The sequence below is a fragment of the Poecile atricapillus genome, chromosome 3 (assembly GCF_030490865.1).
Source record: "Poecile atricapillus isolate bPoeAtr1 chromosome 3, bPoeAtr1.hap1, whole genome shotgun sequence".
Classification (NCBI taxonomy): domain Eukaryota; kingdom Metazoa; phylum Chordata; class Aves; order Passeriformes; family Paridae; genus Poecile; species Poecile atricapillus.
Window position 1 is genome coordinate 116,356,989 of NC_081251.1, and position 20,693 is coordinate 116,377,681.

Sequence of the window (20,693 nt, forward strand, 5' to 3'; positions counted from 1 at the left end):
GAAAAAAACCAAAGCTTTCTCTAGGAAGATGTTCTCTCTCTACAAACTTTGCTTTATCATAGGATACTCAGCCAGTTCCTGGGAAACTTTTCTCCAGGAAGCTCCACCACCTGCCCTTCCCACAGTGAATCAGGGTTAGGAGCCTTTAGGTGAGAGGAGATGGCAGAAACAGGCTGGAAATCTCTTCCAGGGAGCCAAAGCCTCAAAGGCATTGCCACCCCAGGACAGAGCAGCCTCTGTGCTCACACCAAGCCCTCACAGCCCCCTGGCCCGTCATTCACCAGAGTCTGGGAACAGGGATTTGCTCTTGGGACTGCCAAGCAGATTTGCATGCCATGAAGTTGGCTCCGTACCTGCTCCTGCTGGCAAAGGGGGAGGATTATACAGGTGCATACAACACCTGTCTGTGAGAGGGGTTTCACAAACCCAGCACACACCATCCCCACTTACACAGATTTTACTACAATTCTGACCAAACCCATCAGATCCCCACGTACAAACACGAGCCCTGGAGATGGATCTATCTGCACAGATACGTACATATCTATATACAGTTACTGAAGGATGCTGCAGAAACCCCACTGCAGGGCACAAGGACCAGGCGGGAGCCGGCTCCAGCCCTACCAGGAGACAGAGAAATGCCTGCCCTTCCTTGCACCAGGCTCACAGCCGACAGCCAAAGCAGGACGCTGCTGCTCTGCTGAGCCCCACACCTCAGCGCCAAGCACACGCAGCAGCCACCCAGCAAACAGCACAGCCCTCCTAGGCAGGGATTTCTACCAGCTCTCCGCTCACAGCTGCTGCCTCTCCTCGAGCCTTCCCTGCAGCACCTTCCAGGGAAGGTCCTGGCAGCTCTCGCCAGCAGCAGAGCACAGGGCAGGCTGTGCCCGGTGCCGGGCTGGGGTTCCAGCCCACGGCCAGGGGACCCCTTTTTGCTCCGAGGGCAGCCTTCCCCCCGAGCAGCCACGCCGCACCCTGCTCTTCTCCTCCCTTTAATTCCTTTTTAATTAATCTTGTCAAGCGGCGCAGAGCAGGCTGGTGCCTACGGAGGCACCCTGCCAGCTGCAGTGCGGAGCCGGGTGCCAGCCCCCCCAGCCCCCAGGGCCAGCCCGGCACAGAGAAGCACAAGAGGTGGGGGCACGCTTGAATTTGAAAATATTTTATTTGAATAGTAAATAATTATACAGTTGAAACAGTTCTATCGAAGCACTCTATAAATAGCTAACAGTTAAGAAAATAATGTGTGTAGAAAAAGAGATTGCATCTAAAAGTAAGAGCTGTTGGTTGCACAGGATAAAATGGTTAAGATCATGTGTTATTCTAGGTATAAAAGTTAAAACCTTTTTAGCAGATCTCTTAAGAAAAAAAGATCTTCTAAAACGCACAGTGAAATGGCAGGTGGGGAGACAAAAAAAGCACTTTAGAATATCTGCAATCAAATAATATCAATCTTCATAATTAATATAAATAAATAACGAATAAATAACATAATTACTCAAACCAACATATACAGATAGACAACGCATGAGCTACCTTAGGGCAAAACGAACAGAAAGTTGGCATGTCACAGTTAAGGCAGTTTCTACAGCATTTTCTGGAGACCATCAACAGCAGAGTCAAGGCATTTGTGGCTACACTAAAGGAAACGCTCGTTTCTCTCGAGCAGTTTGATCTGTTCACATCGATAAAAACCAGAGCGAAGAAACAAAATTTAAAAAAAAAAGCAAAAAAAGAAAACAAAACAAAAAACAAAACAAAAAAAAGAAAAAAGAAAAAAGAAGAGAGAGACCCCGGGAAGGTAAGTGTAAAGCCAGATTCCAGCAGGTCACAAGCCGTATTAAAGCTAATCGTGTGGCTGCCCCGGGGGAGCGGCGCGGGGCGGCGGGGAAGGCACGGGCGGCTCAGCAGGCGGGGCGCAGCGGCACCTGGAGCAGGATGACCTGCCGGTTCTCCGAGGGGTGGCACTTGTTGATGTGCCGGGTGAGGCCGGGAGAGCTGTAGAAGGTGGCCGGGCAGTACTTGCAGGGGAAGACCTGGGCGGCGTGCAGGAGGCGCAGGTGCCGCTCCTGGCTGCTCTTGCTGGGGAAGGTCTCCCCACAGACGGGGCAGAGGCGGCACTCGGCGGCAGGCAGCTCCTCGGCGCTGGGTTCCGGGGCCGGGGCGGGTGCCGGGGCCGGTGCCGGTGCCGGTGCGGCGTGCCCCAGCAGGTGCTTGCGCAGGTAGGCTTGCCGGCGGAACCGCTTGGCGCAGCGGGGACACTCGAAGAGCCCCTCCTCGGAGCCCGCCTCCGAGGCTCCGCCAGGGCTCGGCGTGTCCCGCTCGCTGCCGCTGCCGCCGCTCGCCTCCTTCGGCGTCTCCTCCGCCGGGGCCGAGCCCGGGCCCGCGGCCGGTGCCCGGCCCGCCTCGGGGCCGCTCTTGGTCGTGGGCGGACGCGGTTTGTGCCAGCGCCGGTGGGAGGCGAGGTTGGCGGGGCAGGAGAAGACCTTGTCGCACTCGGGGCAGCGGTACTCCACCCGGACGATACGGGAGCAGCGATGCTGCGCCAGCGCGAAGGGGTCCCCGTACTCCTCCTTGCAGAGCTGGCAGATGAACTCGCCCAGCGGACGGGCGCAGCCGCCCCGTGCCTTGGCCGGCGCCTCCACCGGACCCTCCTTGATGCGCAGCCCCAGCACGGGAGAGGTGGTCACTTCGTCCTCGAAGGTCAGCTTGCGGATCGCCTTCGTCTTCTTGCTGGACGGAGCCTTCTGCCGCCCGGCTTCGGACGCGCCCGGCGGGCGCTTGGCGGGCAGCGGGCGGCCCGAGGCTGGCGGCGCGGCCGGGGCGGGCGGCGCGGGGGCTCCACCGGGGCCGGGGTGGGCGGCGGGCGGCTCGGCGTGGCCAGCAGCGGCCCAGAGCTTGAGGTCAGCCGGGGCGAAGAGGATCGGGTCCATGGTGCCGGGCACGGCCGGCGCGGGGAAGGACTCGGCCGAGACGGGCGAGCCCAGGCTGAAGCCGCGCTCCAGGTACTTGTCCCTGCTGACGGGCCGCGTGGGGCTGTACAGCGCCTGCACGGCGGCATCGGGCGTCCCGAACGGCACCGGCGGCGGCGAGTCCCGCGGCGGGGGCGGCGGCGCGGCGGGGCAGGCGGGCGGCGGGGCGGCGCCGGCCGGGAGCGGCGGGCCGGCGGCGGCCTCGCGGCAGCAGCGCGCCCGGTAGGACACGGGGGTGGGCCGCCGGCTGCGCTTCACCAGGAAGCCCCGGGGCATCTTCGCGCCGGCTCCGGGCCGGCGGCGGCCGCGACGGAGGGCTCCTCGCTCTGCCCGCGGCGCGGCCGCCGCCGCCTTTAAGCGGGCCGGGGCCATTGTTCGGGCCGGCGGCGGCGGCACGGGCCAATCAGCGGCGGCGGCGGCGGCGCGGCCGCACCTGAGCCCGGAGCGGCACACGCCCGGCCCCGCCCCCGCGCCCGCCCGGCACGCGCGGCCTTTGTGTGCCGCCCCCCGCGCCGCCAGCGGGGCGGGCAGCGGGGCCGCCGGCAGCCTCGGCACCGAGCACCGTCCGCTCCCGGCCCGGGAGCGCGCTGCTCGCGGGGGCGGCCGGCACCGGGGTGCGGGGAGAGGGGAGCTCGGCGCAGGAGGAGGCGAAAGTGGCGCTCGTGACGGCGGCGGCACAGAGCGGAGCGGTGCTGCCCGCCGGGGGTGATGGCCAACGGCGGCAGCAGGTGGCCAGCGACGCGTTTGTCCGAGCGGGAGAAATAACGAACGGGTCATCGGGGCACGGCCCAGCCCGGTAACCCTGCGAACGGAACGGCTCCGCGCTACTGCGGGGTCGGAAGCAGGCGGAGCGACAGCCCCGGCCCGGTGGTAACCGAACCTGTTACTCTTAACTCTAACCCTAACGGGTCCGGCCCGGTTCCCGGAACGGGCGAGGGACGGCGACGGCGGCGCTCGGTTTCAGTCCCAAACGCTGCGCGTGGGGCAGAGGGTGCCCGCTCCCCGCTCCCCGCGCTTGCGGCGCTCGGTGTCTCGGCGAGCCCCGAGGATGCGGCAGGTGCAGCCGCGGCGGGGCCGGCCCCGGGCCGGGCCCTTTGTCCGCGGCGGCGCGCGGGGGCTCGCGGGGCCGCCCGCAGGTGGCGGGAGCGGGGCGCGCGCGGGCAGCGCCCCCCGCCCCCCCCGGGCCCTTTGTGGGGGGCGCGGGGCACGCGGGCGGCACGCGAGCGAGCGGGGCCCCCCCGCGCGCGCCTTTGTGCGCGCCATTAGCATAAAGCTGCGCGACCCTCGGCACAAAGGGCGGCGAGCGGGGGGCGCCGGGGGCCGCCGCTCCCCCGGACACCCCCCCGCCGGGCCGGGCCGGGCGGCGGAGGGGGGTCGAGGGGCCGCCCCGCCCGCCCGCTGGGACAGGCGTGCGGCGGGGCGGGGCCGCGGGACATTAGCATACAGCTGCGGGCCCGCGGGCACGCGCCGCCGCCCCCCCGCCGGGGCTGTGCACCGAGACCCTTCCTCACTGCGGGGCTGAACACCGAGACCCTTCCTCACTGCGGGGCTGTGCACCGAGACCCTTCCTCACTGCGGGGCTGAGCACCGAGACCCTTCCTCACTGCACGGTTCCACACCGAGACCCCTCCTCACTGCGGGGCTGTGCACCGAGACCCTTCCTCACTCCAGAGTTCCACACCGAGACCCCTCCTCACCGCACGGCTCCACACCGAGACCCCTCCTCCCTGCACAGTCCCCCCCAGGCCCGAGGCTCCCCGCCGTGTCTCTTACCTGCAGCCGGCAGTCTGTGGCGGTCTGTCGGGCCGTACATGGGCAGCTGGGCGCGGTGCTGGCGCAGGTAGCGCAGGACGGGCTCCCGAAGCGCCGGCTTTGGGCCGGGTTTGTGCTCGGGGCTGTGGCCGGGCACCTGCGGGACAGAGCGGTCAGACAGGCCGCGGCACCCGGGCCGCAGTGCGGGGGCACGGAGCGGACAGCGGGCTCTGGAAACACGCCGGGGCCGGGACACGGGGGCACCGGGGCACGGAGCGGGGTCACACCGGGGCACACTGCGGCCAGTGGCGCTCCACTGCTTGTTATCCTCTCCCTCCCTCACCACCCGCCACGGGTGCGAGGGCTGTGTGGAACGAGCCCGTGTGGAGCCCCCGGCTGTCCCGACACGGGCTGCCACAGGGGTTCCGCCAGAGGAATTCCCCCGCTCCCTGGCCGGTATTTACCGTGCCTTTTAACCGAGCCTCGGCACGGCCCAGCTGTGGCCGGAGCAGCAGGCCATCCATCCATCCATCCATTATCCTGCCGGACGCCAAGCGCTGTTCCGGAAGGTCTGGCACGGCTCGTGTGCCCCCGGCGTGCGGCAGCATCCAGCAGCTGATGGAGGTGCAGCCCCAGCCCTGCCATCTGCGTGTTTGCACCGCCGCAGCAAACACAAGGCTGCGATCCCCGAGGGGTAAACACGGCCCGCGCCAGCGGCCCTGCCGGAGCCACCGCAGCCTCGGGTGACAATTCCAGCACGGGCTGAGCGCCCCGGAACATAACCGGCTTCTCTGTGCCGTTAGTGCTTCCATCAGCAAACATTTCTGTAAATACCACCCGTGTGTGCAGGACACTCGTTTCCACTTTCTCTGGAAACTGACCGGAAATATCTGACTTCTCTGCGCTTACACCCACAGCTCTTAAGCATCTCTACCCCTCATTTTTACACTTCATTAGTAATTTTTCTGCATGCTGAAATGAGCTAGAATATGAGCAACAAGAGGCAAAGATAGTAGGTCTCTTAATTCAAATAGAAATACAGCCAGTCCTGAGGCATTTAAGAGGCACTGCATGAGCACATGGTACCTACCCTGGATCTGGCAATGTGCACAGAAGTAACACCCAGTGAAAACATAAAAAGTGACATTTTGCAAATATAGTTAAAATAATTTTTAGTAAATCTAGTTGAAATCACCGTGAAAAAAAATAAAAGTCCAAAATGCCAAATTTTCATTCAAATGCAGATACCATCACCTGTGTCCATAGGAACAATCCTGACTCACACAGAGCTGCTCCCAGTCCATGCAGGGAGACTGACTGTGTCAGGACTGCTGCCACAAAGACAGGGTAAGGCAAGTGAGTCCTTCATTTTTAGGGCACAAATTCCCCTCTCACTCAAGCTGTTCAAACTTACAGCATGAGAAATATGTTTGAATGACGACAAGAAAAACACTTCAAATCAGGCCACTCATTCTGCACAGAACTTAATTTTGTAAGCTCCTTTGGAGATGTCTTCCAAGAGAACCCAAATCAAAGTGCACCAAGGCCCTTTCTGGGTCAGGACAACAGGAGGCAAACTGCTCTGAGCCCTTCAGGGAGGAGGCAGGGCTGAGCACCCGTGGCTGCAGCCAGGATGTGGCAGCGTAGGGCCCTGGAGATGGGTGAACCACGGGCTCCATAACCTCTCTCCCTTCCTCCTGCCACCCTGCCTCCATCTACACGCAATTCTGTTTGTTTTCCACGCAGTCAAAAACTCCATGAGCGCATGTTTAAAAGCCAGTGCCACCATCTGGAACCACACGGGGTTAAACAAAGGCAGCAGCAGTGTGAGCAGGGGCAGGGTGAACTGATCCCAGGTAGTGGGTTGGAGCCGAGATCATACCACAAACTCGGTTTGGGATCGGCCACAGGTTCCTCAGGGTGTGAGGGAGGCAGCTTTGGGGGCTGCTGGACACCTGCTGTTATTAGTTCTCCCCATGGAGCACAGTGACTTTGGATTTTGGGCAGGCAGTTCCAGGCTGCTGAGCCTTTATGCCTCTGTCTGTGGTGCTAGGGCCAAAGCTATAAACAGCATTAGCAAACATTTTCATTTCACCCTTATTCAGGAAATCCACTTATCGCTGAAAAAGCCAGTTGCTTTCACCCTTTGGATTACAAAAGCCATGCCCTGTGGGTAGGTGTTGAAAAATCTACCCACAGGCTCAGCTGAGACAGGTGTAGGATGGCCCATAGCGTGTTCCTATTAGGGAACACTCCTAAACCCAAGGGGATACATGGACAAGCCAGGCTCCAGATTCCACTGGGTACTTGTACTAAATTGCAGCTATAATGCAAAAATGCAGTGAAGGACAATAGAGTGAGTTCAAGTTTACTGGCAGATTTGAGAATATGCCCAAACAAGAAAACTCAACACTGTGCTGTACGTGGTGACCCCCTCTGTGAGGTACACAGTGCTGCTCAGGCTTCCCCGAAGAGAGAGGTAAACAGAAACACAAAGCTTCAGGAAAAAGATGGGAGAAGAAACCAAAGTGAACAACACTAACAAATTACCTAAATAATAAAATGCACTCGCCAGTCGTTCTTCTTACCTGTTCTGACATCAGGGTTTGGCGCAGTTCCTTCTGCAGATCAATAAACCGATCGTGATAGATGGCCATGGACCAAGGTTCCCTGAAGTAGCTGGGAAAAAAAAAGAAGAAATTTAGTTATCTTGTGAACCTCTCATTAACCACTAATAAAGTATTTACCTGCTTTTTTGCCTTTATAAATTACAGTTCTGGACCCATCGTGATCGTTTGTTCATAAAATGCCTCCTTGTAACAGCATGGTCAATCAATTCTTTTAATGGATGTTCCTGATGTACAGCCAGCTTCAGTAATTACATTTAAAGTGGCTTAATTCAGAGCTGTGGCAAGACCCAGTGAAGAATCCTGATTTTATCAGAATTTAAAAGCCTGAAGACCTGTAAAGAACGGTGTCTCCATTATCTGTCCTCATTTGAGAAAAGCAGATTGCAGGATTAACTGAACTGCTGCATAAACAAATTAAATTTGTGTAGACAATGACACAAATGTTGTTCATCATTAAGGTTTCTGGATTAATAAAAGCCAGAAAAACAGGCCACCACAGCGCTGCAATATGTTCTTTGCACTAGTGTGACGAAGCTAAATAGAACCGATTTGAGGAGGAAGCTCTTGTAACTTTTTCTTTCAGTGACAGCATTCACAGCAGCATTCTTCCATGAAAAAGGAAGAAAAAGATGCAGAGGACACTGCTCCCTGTAGAACCTCCTGGCTGTAAATGTAACCGAGGGCAGCCAGATTACAAAGCTGTAATTTACTTCTCTTTATAATGAAAGATCATTTTTCCAGCTCGGGTGAGATGCTCCGAGTGTAATTCTTGTTAATGCTCGCTGCGGTCAGGAGGTGCCCCCGCTCATCCTCGTAATGACCGAGCAGATGTCAGCGGGCTCACCCGGGAGCTTGGGAGAGGGGGGCATTTGTGTGCCTGCCACCAACCCTCACGCCTTGGGAACGGCAGCAGGACCCTGGCACTGCCCTCACCAGCACAGGAACTTTCTCACCTGCTTCAGCTGTGGGGCCTTTAAGGGAGCACCTGCATAAGGCAATTTAAACACGCTCCACAGATTTAATCATCCTGAGATACCTGTCCACAGACAACTAATGTGCAGTTTCCTCTCTGCAGATTTTACTTCCTCCATGTCCAAGGGCAGGATTTCCCCCTCCTGCTCTGAAAGACACCTCAGTTCTCCCTTCACACCCATTGAAATAAATGCTCTGTGCACCCGGCTGGATGTCCCTGTGCTTGGCCCCTCTCTGCCTCGGCACCCCGTTCCCCTGTGCATGCCAGGCTGGCTGGGGCTGTCTCCAGCACAGCAGGGCTCTCTCCCACACACCTTTTCACAGTATCAGTATTTATGGACACCATTCCAAGCACCACATCCTTGCTGTAGCAAGTGCCCAGCCCAGGAGTTTCTGGGACTGACGCTTGCCTGCTCATTCAGATATGCCGGTTAGAAAGGATGAGCTCAGCTTTAAGGATCCTTGTTTCAGTAACTGCACACCCCAACGGTGTGCAGAGAGCTGGAGAAAAACACAATGTCCCATAATATTTTAAACCCCTTCAATTTCAGAAGAAAAACCCCACCCAACACAAACCTTTAACTCACTGTTGATAATAAACAGCAAAGAGAGAGAAAAGGAAGTGTTATACAAGAATACATTAAGGTAATTAAGGACTCTGTCTTTCCTGATATGCTCTGGTAAAAGCTGTGTTCCACTGGCCAAATGTTTTGTCTTCAAGCTGGCGTCTTAATTTTGACTACAACCCTGAGCAGATGATTTCCTCTCTCATCTGAGGTGCAGCCTTCCCAACTGCCTTACCTCAGTTAAGGGGCTCACCTGCCTCACCAAGGTGTTGCACTTAACGCTCTTTATAAATGTTTCAGGGGCACTACATATTCCTGTTATTGTCACCAGCTCCATCTATAACCACAACTTTACTGTTCCTGTCCATATCCACAGATTTGGAGCTCAAAACCTGAAATGTGCCACCCAGTTTGGAATCTTTAATGCCAATAAAATGCCTGGTTTTGGGAGCAGAGAATGCCTTGCCCATATTTTCTAGACAGACTGCCAGAAGGAGCTCCTAGTAACCAACATTTACTCCCAGACTTCCTTCACTTCCCTTCACCTGAAGAACACCAAGGGCCATTTGGAGATTCAGCTCACACAAGCAATTCACTTTCTTTGCTGGCTCTGTGCTTCCATTTATCTTTTCAGTTCAAATCACCTTTCTCCGGGGGAACACGGTATTTTTGACAGAGCAGCTCTACATATGGCTGCTAAAGGGAAGCTTAATAATGAAAAACCCCATTTGAAACCAACAAGTTGACTTTCTGAGGCTCATTCTGAATTTTATTACCACTTCAGCAGCAGTCCCTCAGGGCAAGCCGTGGAAGGCTTCAAAGTATAAAGCTCTTCAGTGTACGAGACAGAGCTGGCACGCTCCCAACAGGGGCTCAGCGCTCCTCTGCCATCACGAGGACGGCATCTGCCACATGTGTTTGCACCATTTAGTCTTTCATAACCTGCCAGAGCGATCAGGCTAAATATGTACAAGATGACAGTGTCTGCCAGCAGCAGAAGGGGTGTGCAAACTTGGTCACTTCCTAGCGGGGATCCCTGCTGGAACAGCCTTCATGGCAGTGGCAGCCACCGTGGGAAGGCTGGCTGGGATGGAATGGGCTCCTGCAGGAGACAATGAACAACATCCTTCACACTGCTAAGGAGCTGGTCTCACCTTTCACTGACAAACAACATTTCAAGTCTGTTCTGCCTCACTTGTGAGGTGTAGCCTACATTAGATGAGAGGCAAGGAGGAAGCAAATAGTGGTGTCCTGTACAGAAGGCACAGAATCCTTCCTTTTGCAAGAAATAAAAATAAAATGGACAGAGTTGGGCACTGCTAGCAAGCAAAAATGGAGCATGCACATGGCTGTCCATCTGAGAGCTGCCTAGAGTTACCCTCCATTGCCTGTGCACCACGTTGGGATAAAAAGCCCCTGTCCCTGTGGAATATGGTTCTATGTCCTGGCAGCAAGGACCCAACACTGAGCTGCCATCTGAGTCAGGTCTGGTGGCACGGGCTATAGCACTGGCAGCAAGGTGTGAAGCCAGAAAATCTAAAAACCTAATGAAAAACCTTCACAATAACCCCCTTGTTTTGTACAAGGACAAAACAAAAAGCAAGTTATAAAGATAAAAAAAGAGATGAGTAATTTCAGCTGTGTGGTACATCTCCTGCCTTCAGGGGAGTTTGTCCATGCCCAGTGCCCTGTGCTCCTCTGGCCCAGGGTCAGTTCCAGGGATCAGCTGTGATCCCTGAGCTGTGCTGCTGCTCTGCTGCCTTCTCGCTGCAAGGAGCCTGGGATCAGGAGAGGATTTTCCACTGCTCAAAGGGCAGGTGGCACCCCGTGATGGTGCCTTTGAAAAATCCCTCTGCAGACTGGCAGTGAGCACAGGTTGGGAGGATGATGTGGCTGTGGCTGTTCTTACACTGCTTTGACTCCTCACATCCCTCCTAGCCCTGTTCTCCCACCAACACACACATGCTCAGGGGAAGTTCAGAAACTCAGCTTATGATGTGGGTCGAGTCTGCAGCTCTCAGTTGACATCTCTAAGCAATCCTGGACACAGATCTCCTGAAATCCCCTTTGTTTCTTCCCAAAGCCATGCACGAGTCACCGGTGCCGTGCCCTCGGTGCCACTAAGCCCGGAGGCCCTCTGGTGCTGGCTGTGTCCTCAGCACCAGCACTGTGAGCACACAGAGCAGCTTTTAGTACAAGCACCGTGGCTTTTAGCACACAATACAGGCACAGTCACTGATCAACCTAAGCTCCTGGTAATCTGTGAGGAGTGGAGGATCTCCTCTCCTCTCTGGAGCTTCCTGAGCTTTGTACAATGTGGGGAATTTTTAAGATAGATGTTCACTTTCCTAGGTTGAAATTTCTTTTCTAAGAAGAAATGTAATGCTTGAAATGGAAAATTCTCCAGGATGTACCAGCTGCATCTGGAAGCCACTCTGTCCCTTCTCAAATCCTCAGACCTCAAGACATACAAAGTCTTTCTCCAGCACGTGTGGATGGCTCTGGTGGACTCTGGAAGCCGAGTCTCAGCGGAGCCTTTGGCACACGATGGCCAAAGCTCCAGTGCTGAGAGCCCAGCCAGGCAGAGAAAGGCTGCTGCTCACACATCCCAGGAATCACCCCAGCACAACAGGCAGAGAGGAGATGGAAGCCATTCAGCTGACACGGGCTCAAGTGGAACACAATTATGCCAGGAGTGCCTACACAGGGACTTCCACTTCTCAAGAGTGGGAAGAGTAAAGTATTGTGGAGGGACAGGATGCAATGCAATTTTAATTTTCAGGCCATCCTGATAATACTCCCCCACCACAGCTTGCAGATGAACAAAAGTCTTTTCTCTGACACAAGCACACAAGATGGAACATCCCATCTTGCCAGGAAAATTCAAAATGTGTTGTTTTGAGAACAATATATGCATGTCTTTAAGACTCTTAATTATGAAGATATGGTAATACCAGCAAAAGATACAAAATATTTCCTGATATACCTTGGAGAGCCGGACCAGGAATAATAGTATGTTAATTTGAAGACAATATAAATAAATGAGCATTTCCTGCGTTCATCTGACCGATAATTTCAAAAGATAGCTTGTTTACATAGGTAAAAAGCAAGACCAGTTTGTGTAAAATCCCCTGGAGCACCACCTGACAGCATTGTTCTTCAGCACAAAGGACATAACATATTCCCTGACCTGCAATTTCTTGACATTCACCTACAACTGCTGAACAGCAAATGTGAACCAACAGCAAGAAGGGTCTTTATGTCCTTGCTCTGCAGCTCTGCTCCCTGAACACCTGCTTGTCCAGGTGTTTGAATATCTTCTGTTAAATTCAGCGATCCAGGACTCTGATACTGCTCTGACCTGGTAATTAGTGAAGTGAAGTGAAATAAAACAGCCTTATAGACAACCAATCTCTGAGCGAATCCACTAAACAGTTCACAAAGTCACAACAGTGCTCACAAATTCACAAGCTGACATTTCTTTTGTCCCTTTTGAGAAGCAAACCCTGGACAGGAAGCCTGTGCTCTTTTACCTCTTCTCACAGAACCTGCAATGTCTTGTCTTTGGAAGATGACTGGTTTAAACCCCGTGGTTTACAATCCCCTTTTGAACACAGCTGCAATGGCAAACCAGAGCAAAGGACAACTGCTTTACAATTCTTGTTCTGTAAAAATGGCCACTAGACTCCAGGCCTCCTTGAGGGTGCTGCTGCTCCTGCTGGCCCCCGGGGCTGCTGCAGGGACCTGCCGATGGCAGGGGGTGACACTGCAGCACTCACCAGCATCCTCCCTTCCAACACACCAGTGATCCATCACCACTGATAAATCAGCTCTGCTTGCTGCAGTTTTAATATCCTGGAAATGTTACAGCACTGTACCCAGAGGCACCTTCAGAAAGCAGATGCTGGTTTTGAGATAATGCAGCCCTTTCCTGTTCTCCTAAGTGTCCTCAGGAGAGACTCTGTGATTTCAGCACTGGCATTTGGTGAGGTTTAGACACCTCAGTAGATCACAGCAGTTGTGTTCTACTGACTCTCACTGAACTGCTCTCTGAACTTTCTAACCTCTGCTCTCTTTAAAGCTGCCACAGAAGCACTGCTGTCTGTGCTCTCTCTATGAGCACTTTGTGGCTCACCCTGAAATCTGGCTTCCTGCATTTTTTTCACATAGTACCATTTCACACATAATGCATTATGGAAAACAATTTAAAGGAAATTAAACCCGAGGCACAAAATCATCAAACAGGTTGTGTGCAGGGGTATGATTGCTTTTCTGCAATTGTTTATGGATTCAGAGTTCAGCCATTCATAATGGTTTGCATAAGAACTAATACGAATCAGCGAGGTTCAGCTGCAAATTAATGTGGCAGTGCTCAGCCGACAAGCTTTAACTTACTAATTTGAACGTGGGGTTTCTTAGTAACATGTCTGTTCATTGGTGAGTTAGCTGCTCCTTTAAAACTACATTAATATCTGGAAATCTCCAGCCATTTGTATCGATTTGCTCTGGAAGTGCAGCTGTAGCAGTGCAGCGCGGGGTTAGCGGCACACAGCTAATTCTGGAGAGAAAAAGCCGTTAGTGCTTTGATATCCCTTCAACATCTTCCTCTTCCCTTACCCTGTCTCTCTCTTCAGGAAAAGCACACATTTCCCACTAATTAGGCTGCAGAACGTACAGAGCAGCACTAGTCCCTCTCAGTCGTGCTCACAACCTGCTACAGTTCCTTTCTGGTCTTTTTTAACTCTGCAGAAAAAACATCTCACCGTCTGCCTGATGAAAAACAGCCTAAGGTGGAATCCCTCACATGTAATCCCAGTGTGCTAATGGTGTGGGATCCAGCAGATTCCAGCCAGCAGCAGGGCATTCTAGTGCTCCTCTTAACAAACAACCACTCCTCATTTCACAAGGCCTGGGTTAAAACCAGCTTTTCTATGTAGCATACATTTCATGTTTAAATAATCACTGATTATCCAGCCTGTAGGTAATGAAGTTCTCTCTACCTTTTAACAGTAATGCTGAAAACACAAAATGTTCTTCTTTTCCTTAATGCATCTGTTACATTGTGAGCTTTATTAGCGTTGAGTCAATAAACAGTCCAGTGTGGTGTTTCTGCTTAACAGTCTCACTGAACGACACTGCTTAACACATCACCTTCAGCCTAATGTTAACAGCACCAGGATGTGGGAATTGAACTTCAGTGGAAAATCCTAAATGGTTACTTCAAAATAAGTGAATGTTGTTCATGCAGCTCAAAGTGCTTTCGAGCATTTAGCTTGTACAGCCAATATGAAAACACAATGTGAAAATAAAAGGGTTTGAAGAGAGCAGCCAAGGAAACATCCGGCGCTGTTATCCATGTTTACAGTGTCTGGGCAGAATTTCCAAAGCCTGTCAGGAAAGGGAGCCTGAGTCCTTTCACATATTCCTGCTGCATGTTTGGCAGCCTCGTGCTCTGTGGGCACTTGGTGTCATTCTCTTCAGGGTGCCCAGCTCCTGGACAGCAGCACACAGGCACGTGTGCTGAGAATCCATGCCTGGATTGCCTATTCCCTTCCCCAGTCAACACTGAATCCTACCTGCATTCTGGCACTGGGAAAAACATCCCTTTGTGACTATAATTCACCTAAACCCACGCACAAGCGCTGCCATAAAACCCACTCTCCCAACTCCCTGCCCAAAAGCTCTGGTCACGTCTTCTGGGGGCTTCTCCCCACTCATGGTGCCCAAGACCCCTTGCAGAGCAAGCAAATTGTCCTTAAAATGCTGGAAACAAAGCTTTTGAAACAAAAAATGACAAATAACAGTGCCTGGATGCCAGTGCCTGTGAGGTTTGTCTGCTCCTCGCTCATTAAAACGTGCCCTGCCTTTGTGCACTGCTCCCCAGGCCTGACCCCGCGCCCCTGCCCGTGCTGCCACTGCCCCACGACTGAGACACAAGCAGCGACTTCTGCAGCCCCTGGCTCACACTGAGCTCATTAATACACAATTACAAAAGCACAAGTAAAAGCCTCTCACACCTCATTTGCAAAATGGGCTCCTTAAGTATTTTAGAAACTAGTGGGTCAGATTTTTATGCATTTATGTTAGATTTGATTTTCATTAATGCCAAATGAAGCTTACATCAAGCACTTCCACCTCATATTAAAGGCATGATGCCAGTGAGCATTCGTTTGGTTGCCAAGTACCAGGAGACCCCTCTAATTATCTGGTTTGTACTTAAGATGCAGCAGAGGGAGATTCCAGTGCTCAGAGGAGATGTTCCATAACTTGGCAACTGCCTTGCAGCTGCCATCAGCGCAGGAGGACACAAAAGGGGGTCACTAGCTGCTTGCATTCCTCCTCTGTGAAGCAGTGTGGAGGACTCATGACCAGTAAATCTATAAACTTAAAAAGGAAAGAGAAAAAGCTTCAGACCTTTCTCCCCACCCCTCTCTTTTATCTGCTGCTAGGGCAATAATAATGGAAATAATCTGAAGGCCTTTCAGCAAGCGAGGGGGGCAGGAGCATGGCACACAGCACGGGCTGTACATCCCTTCAGGGCACACCACTGGAATTTGCTTCCTTTTTCCTTCAGGAGAAGACTCTCCACAAGAAAGAGCCTTGCTCTTGGGGACTCAAATTCTAGTTGACTTTTTGAGATGCAGCCTGATGGGAAATGAATAAAAATTGCAGAAACTCCTTCCTGAAGTGGATTCCAAATCCAGTGAGTAATGCCTTTCAACTCACAGGTGCCGAGTCTTTGGCTCCTACGTGTTTTCCTGGCCTGGCACAGAAGAACTGCAGTGTCAGGCCCCTGTGCTCAGGAAGGCACTGGCTGCAGGCCCAGGGGCAGGGAGAGCACCCTGCATGGCACGGGGTGACAGGGAGAGGGGGCAATGTGTGCCCACTGCTCCACCTCCTCCAACAGCCAGCTACTGGGGCAGAGCAGCAAAGCTTCCTTTGCTTGTGGGTCAAGTCCTGCAGCTCTTAACCCCACTGAACTCATACCCAAATCAATGGAACTTTTCTCCAGACAAAAGGAAATGTTGTTTCTCTCGTTATTCCCATTAGCTGTGGCTCCAGGCACACGACAGGAAGGGGTGACTTTGTCAAGTTTGCTGGATCTCGGGGGCCTGTTGTTAAAGCTAATTTGAGAATGGCTCTGGCACATTCTGGCCAGGAAATCCGGTACCATGGGGTTAACTTTCAGCTCTTACACTGAACACAAATCAGTGAGGAAATTCACTGCTAGGTGAAGTCTCTAATTATTTAAAAGATAATTTGCATGCTACACAGAAATAAATTAGCTCCCAGGTGACAGCTGTTCCACTGTGTCCATTCCTGGAACGAGATGCCACGCTGGGAAATCTAAATGCAGACCAAAAGATTAAAACACTGCACTTTCTTTCCTCGCAGGAAGGCTCTTCCCAAAAGAGAGGCATAAAGAAGAGAGGAGGGGAACAGATGTTTCAAACTATCAAGTTTACAAGCTTAACTAGCACACCACATTTTCACAGTCTATATTTTCTTTTCACTAAGGGCACTTCACATCTTACCAGTAGACGTGGATGCAAGCGTAACATACTAGTTTAAAAAGAAGGTTTTGAAAGTCAAAGAGAGGAACTCAGTCCTAACATCAGGTTTGTACTCATGTGGGATCCTTACAGACCACACAAACAAGGCCCAAAACAGTTGTTCTTTTACCACACACACAGGAATCAGTGAATGCATTTTCCTATTCTGCACCAAAAGCCAACCACTTTTTCTCTACATAGAAGTCTCGGGACAACTCACAAGAGATGCTGAACCATTTTTCAGTGTAATGGTTTTCTAACAGTCTTCTCATGGCTTGCTTTTAACAGTGTCTATTGCACCCTGCACACATGTGTGTGCATTTTATGTGACACTGTGCTGTGGGGATGTAGATGTGATATATGATGAGAATACATTACACTGCCAGCCTTCCTCTGCTGCTCCACGTCCTCCTGAAAGCAGCAAATTCCTGTGCCAGCTTGCTGTGTTCCAGGACTGCTCCATGGGGATGCCAGGCAGTTTACCTGTTACACCTGCTGGAGAATGCTCCCTCCTCACAGGATGGACATGTGTAACAGGAGCACCAAGCTCTGTGTGTGTGTGAAAGTGGATTAAAGAGCAGCATATGTTCACTGCTGCAGAGCAACATATGGGATTTCATTCATATGACCAAAGAGCAAGGAGAGAAGGAACAAACCTATCTAAAGATAAGGTAGAAAGAAGACTGAAAACGACTGGAGGCAATAAAACAACCAGATAAGAAAAACCTGGCAACTGTAATTCAGGAATTCTGCCACAGTCTAATGAGAGGTAAGATAAAATAATGAGGCAAAAGGTCCCAAACAACATCACTGTCTAAAGGCTGTAAAAGACAAGTCCAAAATTGGTTCATCATCCCTAATTAAGGAGAGCTGAAGGGATGTGATGAGGCCCTGATAGGTGGTGTCCCTCCGTGCAGCACCAGTGATCCTTTGGTCAAGGTCAGGAAAATACTGCTATCTGTGCTGCAGGCTGAAATCCCAAAGCAGGATGATTTATTCCTCCAGATGCTGCGACTGGTGTGAAACTTGCTGGTGCATTCAGCAAGGTGCCCTGACCACAGCTCAGTGTGGTTCACAGAAAAGGTGAGCTCACAACCTGTAATGCCCCAGGAAAGGACTGATGGCACCTGGCCACAACCTGCCTAGGGAGTTCTTCCAGAGCTCCAGATGTCTGATCACCCTGAGCTGTGACAAGGAGATGGAATCACCTTCTGTCTCAGCCCATCTCCCCTGCACTTGTGTCACCCTCCGGAACACTCACTGGCAGAGGGCTGTTCAGGTGAACTTCACTTCTGCTGTGCCCCATTCCTCTCTTGCAAAACAGCCCCAACATTTGCTAGAAATGGTAATCAAGCCCTTTGGCAGCAATAATTCACAAGCATCTTCTGGACCATAGCACACCCTTCACAACAAACTTTTACAAACTGTTACCTAAATGATGTTTAATCTGAAAAATTGGCTACCATTTGTGCCTTTCTTCTAATCACTTCTAAACAGAACAAAATCAAAGCTGGAAATGTTTCAGACACCACTGTCAGCTTTGTATCACAATAAAAACTGATCATTTGTTCCTGAGCCTGGCTTTCTGTCTCTACCCAGCTGATGTAAAGCAGCACTTCACTCCTCCATCTGTGACAGTTTATGTTCCAACACACCATTCGTGTGAGATTTCTTTAAATGAAAATCAAAAGCAATGAAGCATTCTCTCAGAGGAGATGGCACATGACTAGGACTAACCAAGCCCCCTTCAGTCTCTCTCATCAGATCAAAGTAGGCAAGTTGTTGAGCATGACTATCACCATGAGTTATTTAAAATCTCCCTACAAACCTTTGGCTTAAAAACTTGATTCAAAGCAACAAAAATACTTTTAAAAAGCAACTTTTGAACACGAGTCTTCAGTAATAAAGGATTGTTCAGCTTAATGATTAACCTACTGAATATTCTAAACAAAAGTGACAAAGACACTGAAATGCTCATTCAGATAAAAGATAGTCAAATAAAACACTGCTCCTCCTCTAAGTAAATCTCAAACACACAGCTCTTTCCAGGAAGGTCTCCAGGACTTGCATTTTTACCAAGAATTTTGCTAAGTAATGGAAAATATTTTAAATTCTGTTTTTCTACCTCTTTGTTCCACGGGAAAACAGCCAAAAGACAAAGCATAATAAGGCAAACTTTAACTTGTGGCAGAAGGTAGATTTTGTGCACGAGGACGAGCTCCTCTCACCTGTAGAGGTCTGAGAGCTGCCCAGCCCTCCAGCGGTAGCACAGGTCATTGAGCAGGCGCTCGTGCTGGCCGTACAAGCACAGGTAGTTGGAGACAGGGAAGGGTTCCTTGGCAAAGCAGGTGATGCTGTCCACCATCCTGTACCTGCTCAAGTGCACCCTGAAGTAATTCCCGTCAGCAGCCTCCCCGGTCACCATCTCCACGCCCTGGAACAGAGAACAGCAGCAAAGCTGGGGGATGGAGGTGCTGACCTGGCACACACCCGGAGCTCTCACTGCTCCAGCCGAGGGCCATGGGGCACACCGCTGAGCCTGGGACACAGACTGTGCCTCCTGCCCCACTGCAGACACCTGGGGAGCGTGACACCGGATCCACGGGGACCTGTGACCTCCAGGAACAGCAGCTGGAGGCAGGAGAGAGCCCTGGGGCATCCCAAACAACACTGGACAGCTCTGATGGGTGACTCAGTTGAACTCTGTTCAGCCTCCTGTATGACACGGAGCACACACACGGCGATCACGTCTCATGTCAATAAAAGAGCACCAAGATTGCATGTTCATGCTCAAACTGCAGCGTTTAGCTTCAGATACTGAAATCAATCACTTAGACAAAAATGTAAAAATTTGCTTCAAACCTCACATTACTGTGAGATGATCAGATAGCTTGAAGCTATTTTTTCTAGCTGTATTCCTGTCACAGTTTTATACATTTCTACAACCTGTTGCTAAGCTACAGGAACCTTTAGTATTTCCACATCTAAGCCAGTACCTTTCACTAGCTTCTCTTCTTCCTTAGAAAATTCTTTTAGGATTTATATGAAGTTTCTGGAGTGGCTTTAAAAATATGGTCCCTTTTCAGGTAATCAGCAGGTAATCAGAGTGGCAGCAAAAGAATTCTAATCCTATTCTAGCAATTTGGAGTAACAAAACCAATTCCTCTCTCTGATAGTCTTTTCTGCTCTCCACTACATGCTGCTTTAGATGGATCATCCTGGATCTGAAAAGCAAGGTGAGCCATGCTTTGATTCTTCTCCCTAAACCCTTTTCTTTTTTAAAAACCCATTTGTTTCATTGCTGTTCAGGTTTTAAAATCAACACTGAAGTGGCGTTTTAAAAGCTGCTCTTTAAATCAACTGCAAAAGTGGGCTTGATGCAGAAATTCCCAAGGAAGAAGGTACAATCTGTGTGAAAGAGGATCTGGCCTAGGTGGAAAGTCCTCTCTGGCTTTAAAAGACATTAATCTAGTCCTTTTCTTGCCTCGAGTCAGGCTCTCCAGTGAGAGAAACACCTTCACATTTGTATCCTGGGACAATCTCCCACGTAGCCCAGTATGGGGAGTGCTTCCCCATGCCCTGTTCCAGGACAACTCTCACACTTGCTGTTTTCTAGCAGCACAGAGCATCTCTTCCACAGTACTTCCTGCTCCTGTAGAAACCAGCTGAATTTCCCTGCCAGACCCCCATCGTCTGCATGCCCCTGCAGCACCACACCTGGGGCAGCAAAGAGGCTCATCACAAAGACTGAAAGCTGAAATCCTGCTAACACTGTCCTGTGTCCTCTGCATGGAAACCAGGTGTCTTTGGAGAAAGCCAAGTACCAGGAGTGTGGAAAGGAACAGCCAAGAGGTGCAGTTAGCTCCGTGACTGCTCCTGGTGCTCTCTCCAGCTGTACCTGGTGTGCATGGTCCCTCCAGGCCCAGCTGTCCTAAACAGGAACATCTTTTCAAACAAACAGGGGGGATGAAACAAGAAAAGTACCATTATTTAACTTACATGATCACACGGGTCATGTTCTACATCCAAGGGCATAGGGATTCCAGGCTTGGAAATATGCAAGTAGTGATAACCTCCAGGAAGAACACCACCTGCCATCAATGAAAATATGAGATTTATGAAATCATTAACAATGAAGAAAATAATGTTATTTATTTGTCTTCCTTCTGTCATCGTCTTTTTCCAGTACATAAGGAGTTTTGAATGCTGTACCACCATGAGATGGCACCTGAGGCAAGAGGGACCTGCCTG

At 51.6% G+C, this 20,693-nt stretch overlaps 2 protein-coding genes across 2 annotated transcripts in view; both read right to left on the reverse strand.

Moving 5' to 3' along the window:
* CFAP61 (cilia and flagella associated protein 61) overlaps positions 1 to 20,693 on the reverse strand; it is a 91,982-nt gene that overhangs the window by 3,028 nt on the left and 68,261 nt on the right. Inside the window, exons 23-26 of the mRNA XM_058834905.1 lie at positions 20,442 to 20,533; positions 18,671 to 18,876; positions 7,310 to 7,400; positions 4,743 to 4,878 (exon numbers count right to left, since the gene is read on the reverse strand). Coding sequence (XP_058690888.1) covers positions 4,743 to 4,878; positions 7,310 to 7,400; positions 18,671 to 18,876; positions 20,442 to 20,533 — 525 coding nt within the window. The remainder of the gene's footprint in view (positions 1 to 4,742; positions 4,879 to 7,309; positions 7,401 to 18,670; positions 18,877 to 20,441; positions 20,534 to 20,693) is intronic.
* On the reverse strand, positions 1,773 to 3,341 carry INSM1 (INSM transcriptional repressor 1). The gene has a single exon (XM_058834916.1). It carries the CDS (start codon positions 3,339 to 3,341, stop codon positions 1,902 to 1,904), a length of 1,440 nt encoding a protein of 479 aa, XP_058690899.1. The 3' UTR covers positions 1,773 to 1,901.

Bases quoted from the DNA above. Each gene is read 5' to 3' on its own strand.
- INSM1 (XM_058834916.1), bottom strand. From the start codon at position 3,341: ATGGCCCCGGCCCGCTTAAAGGCGGCGGCGGCCGCGCCGCGGGCAGAG.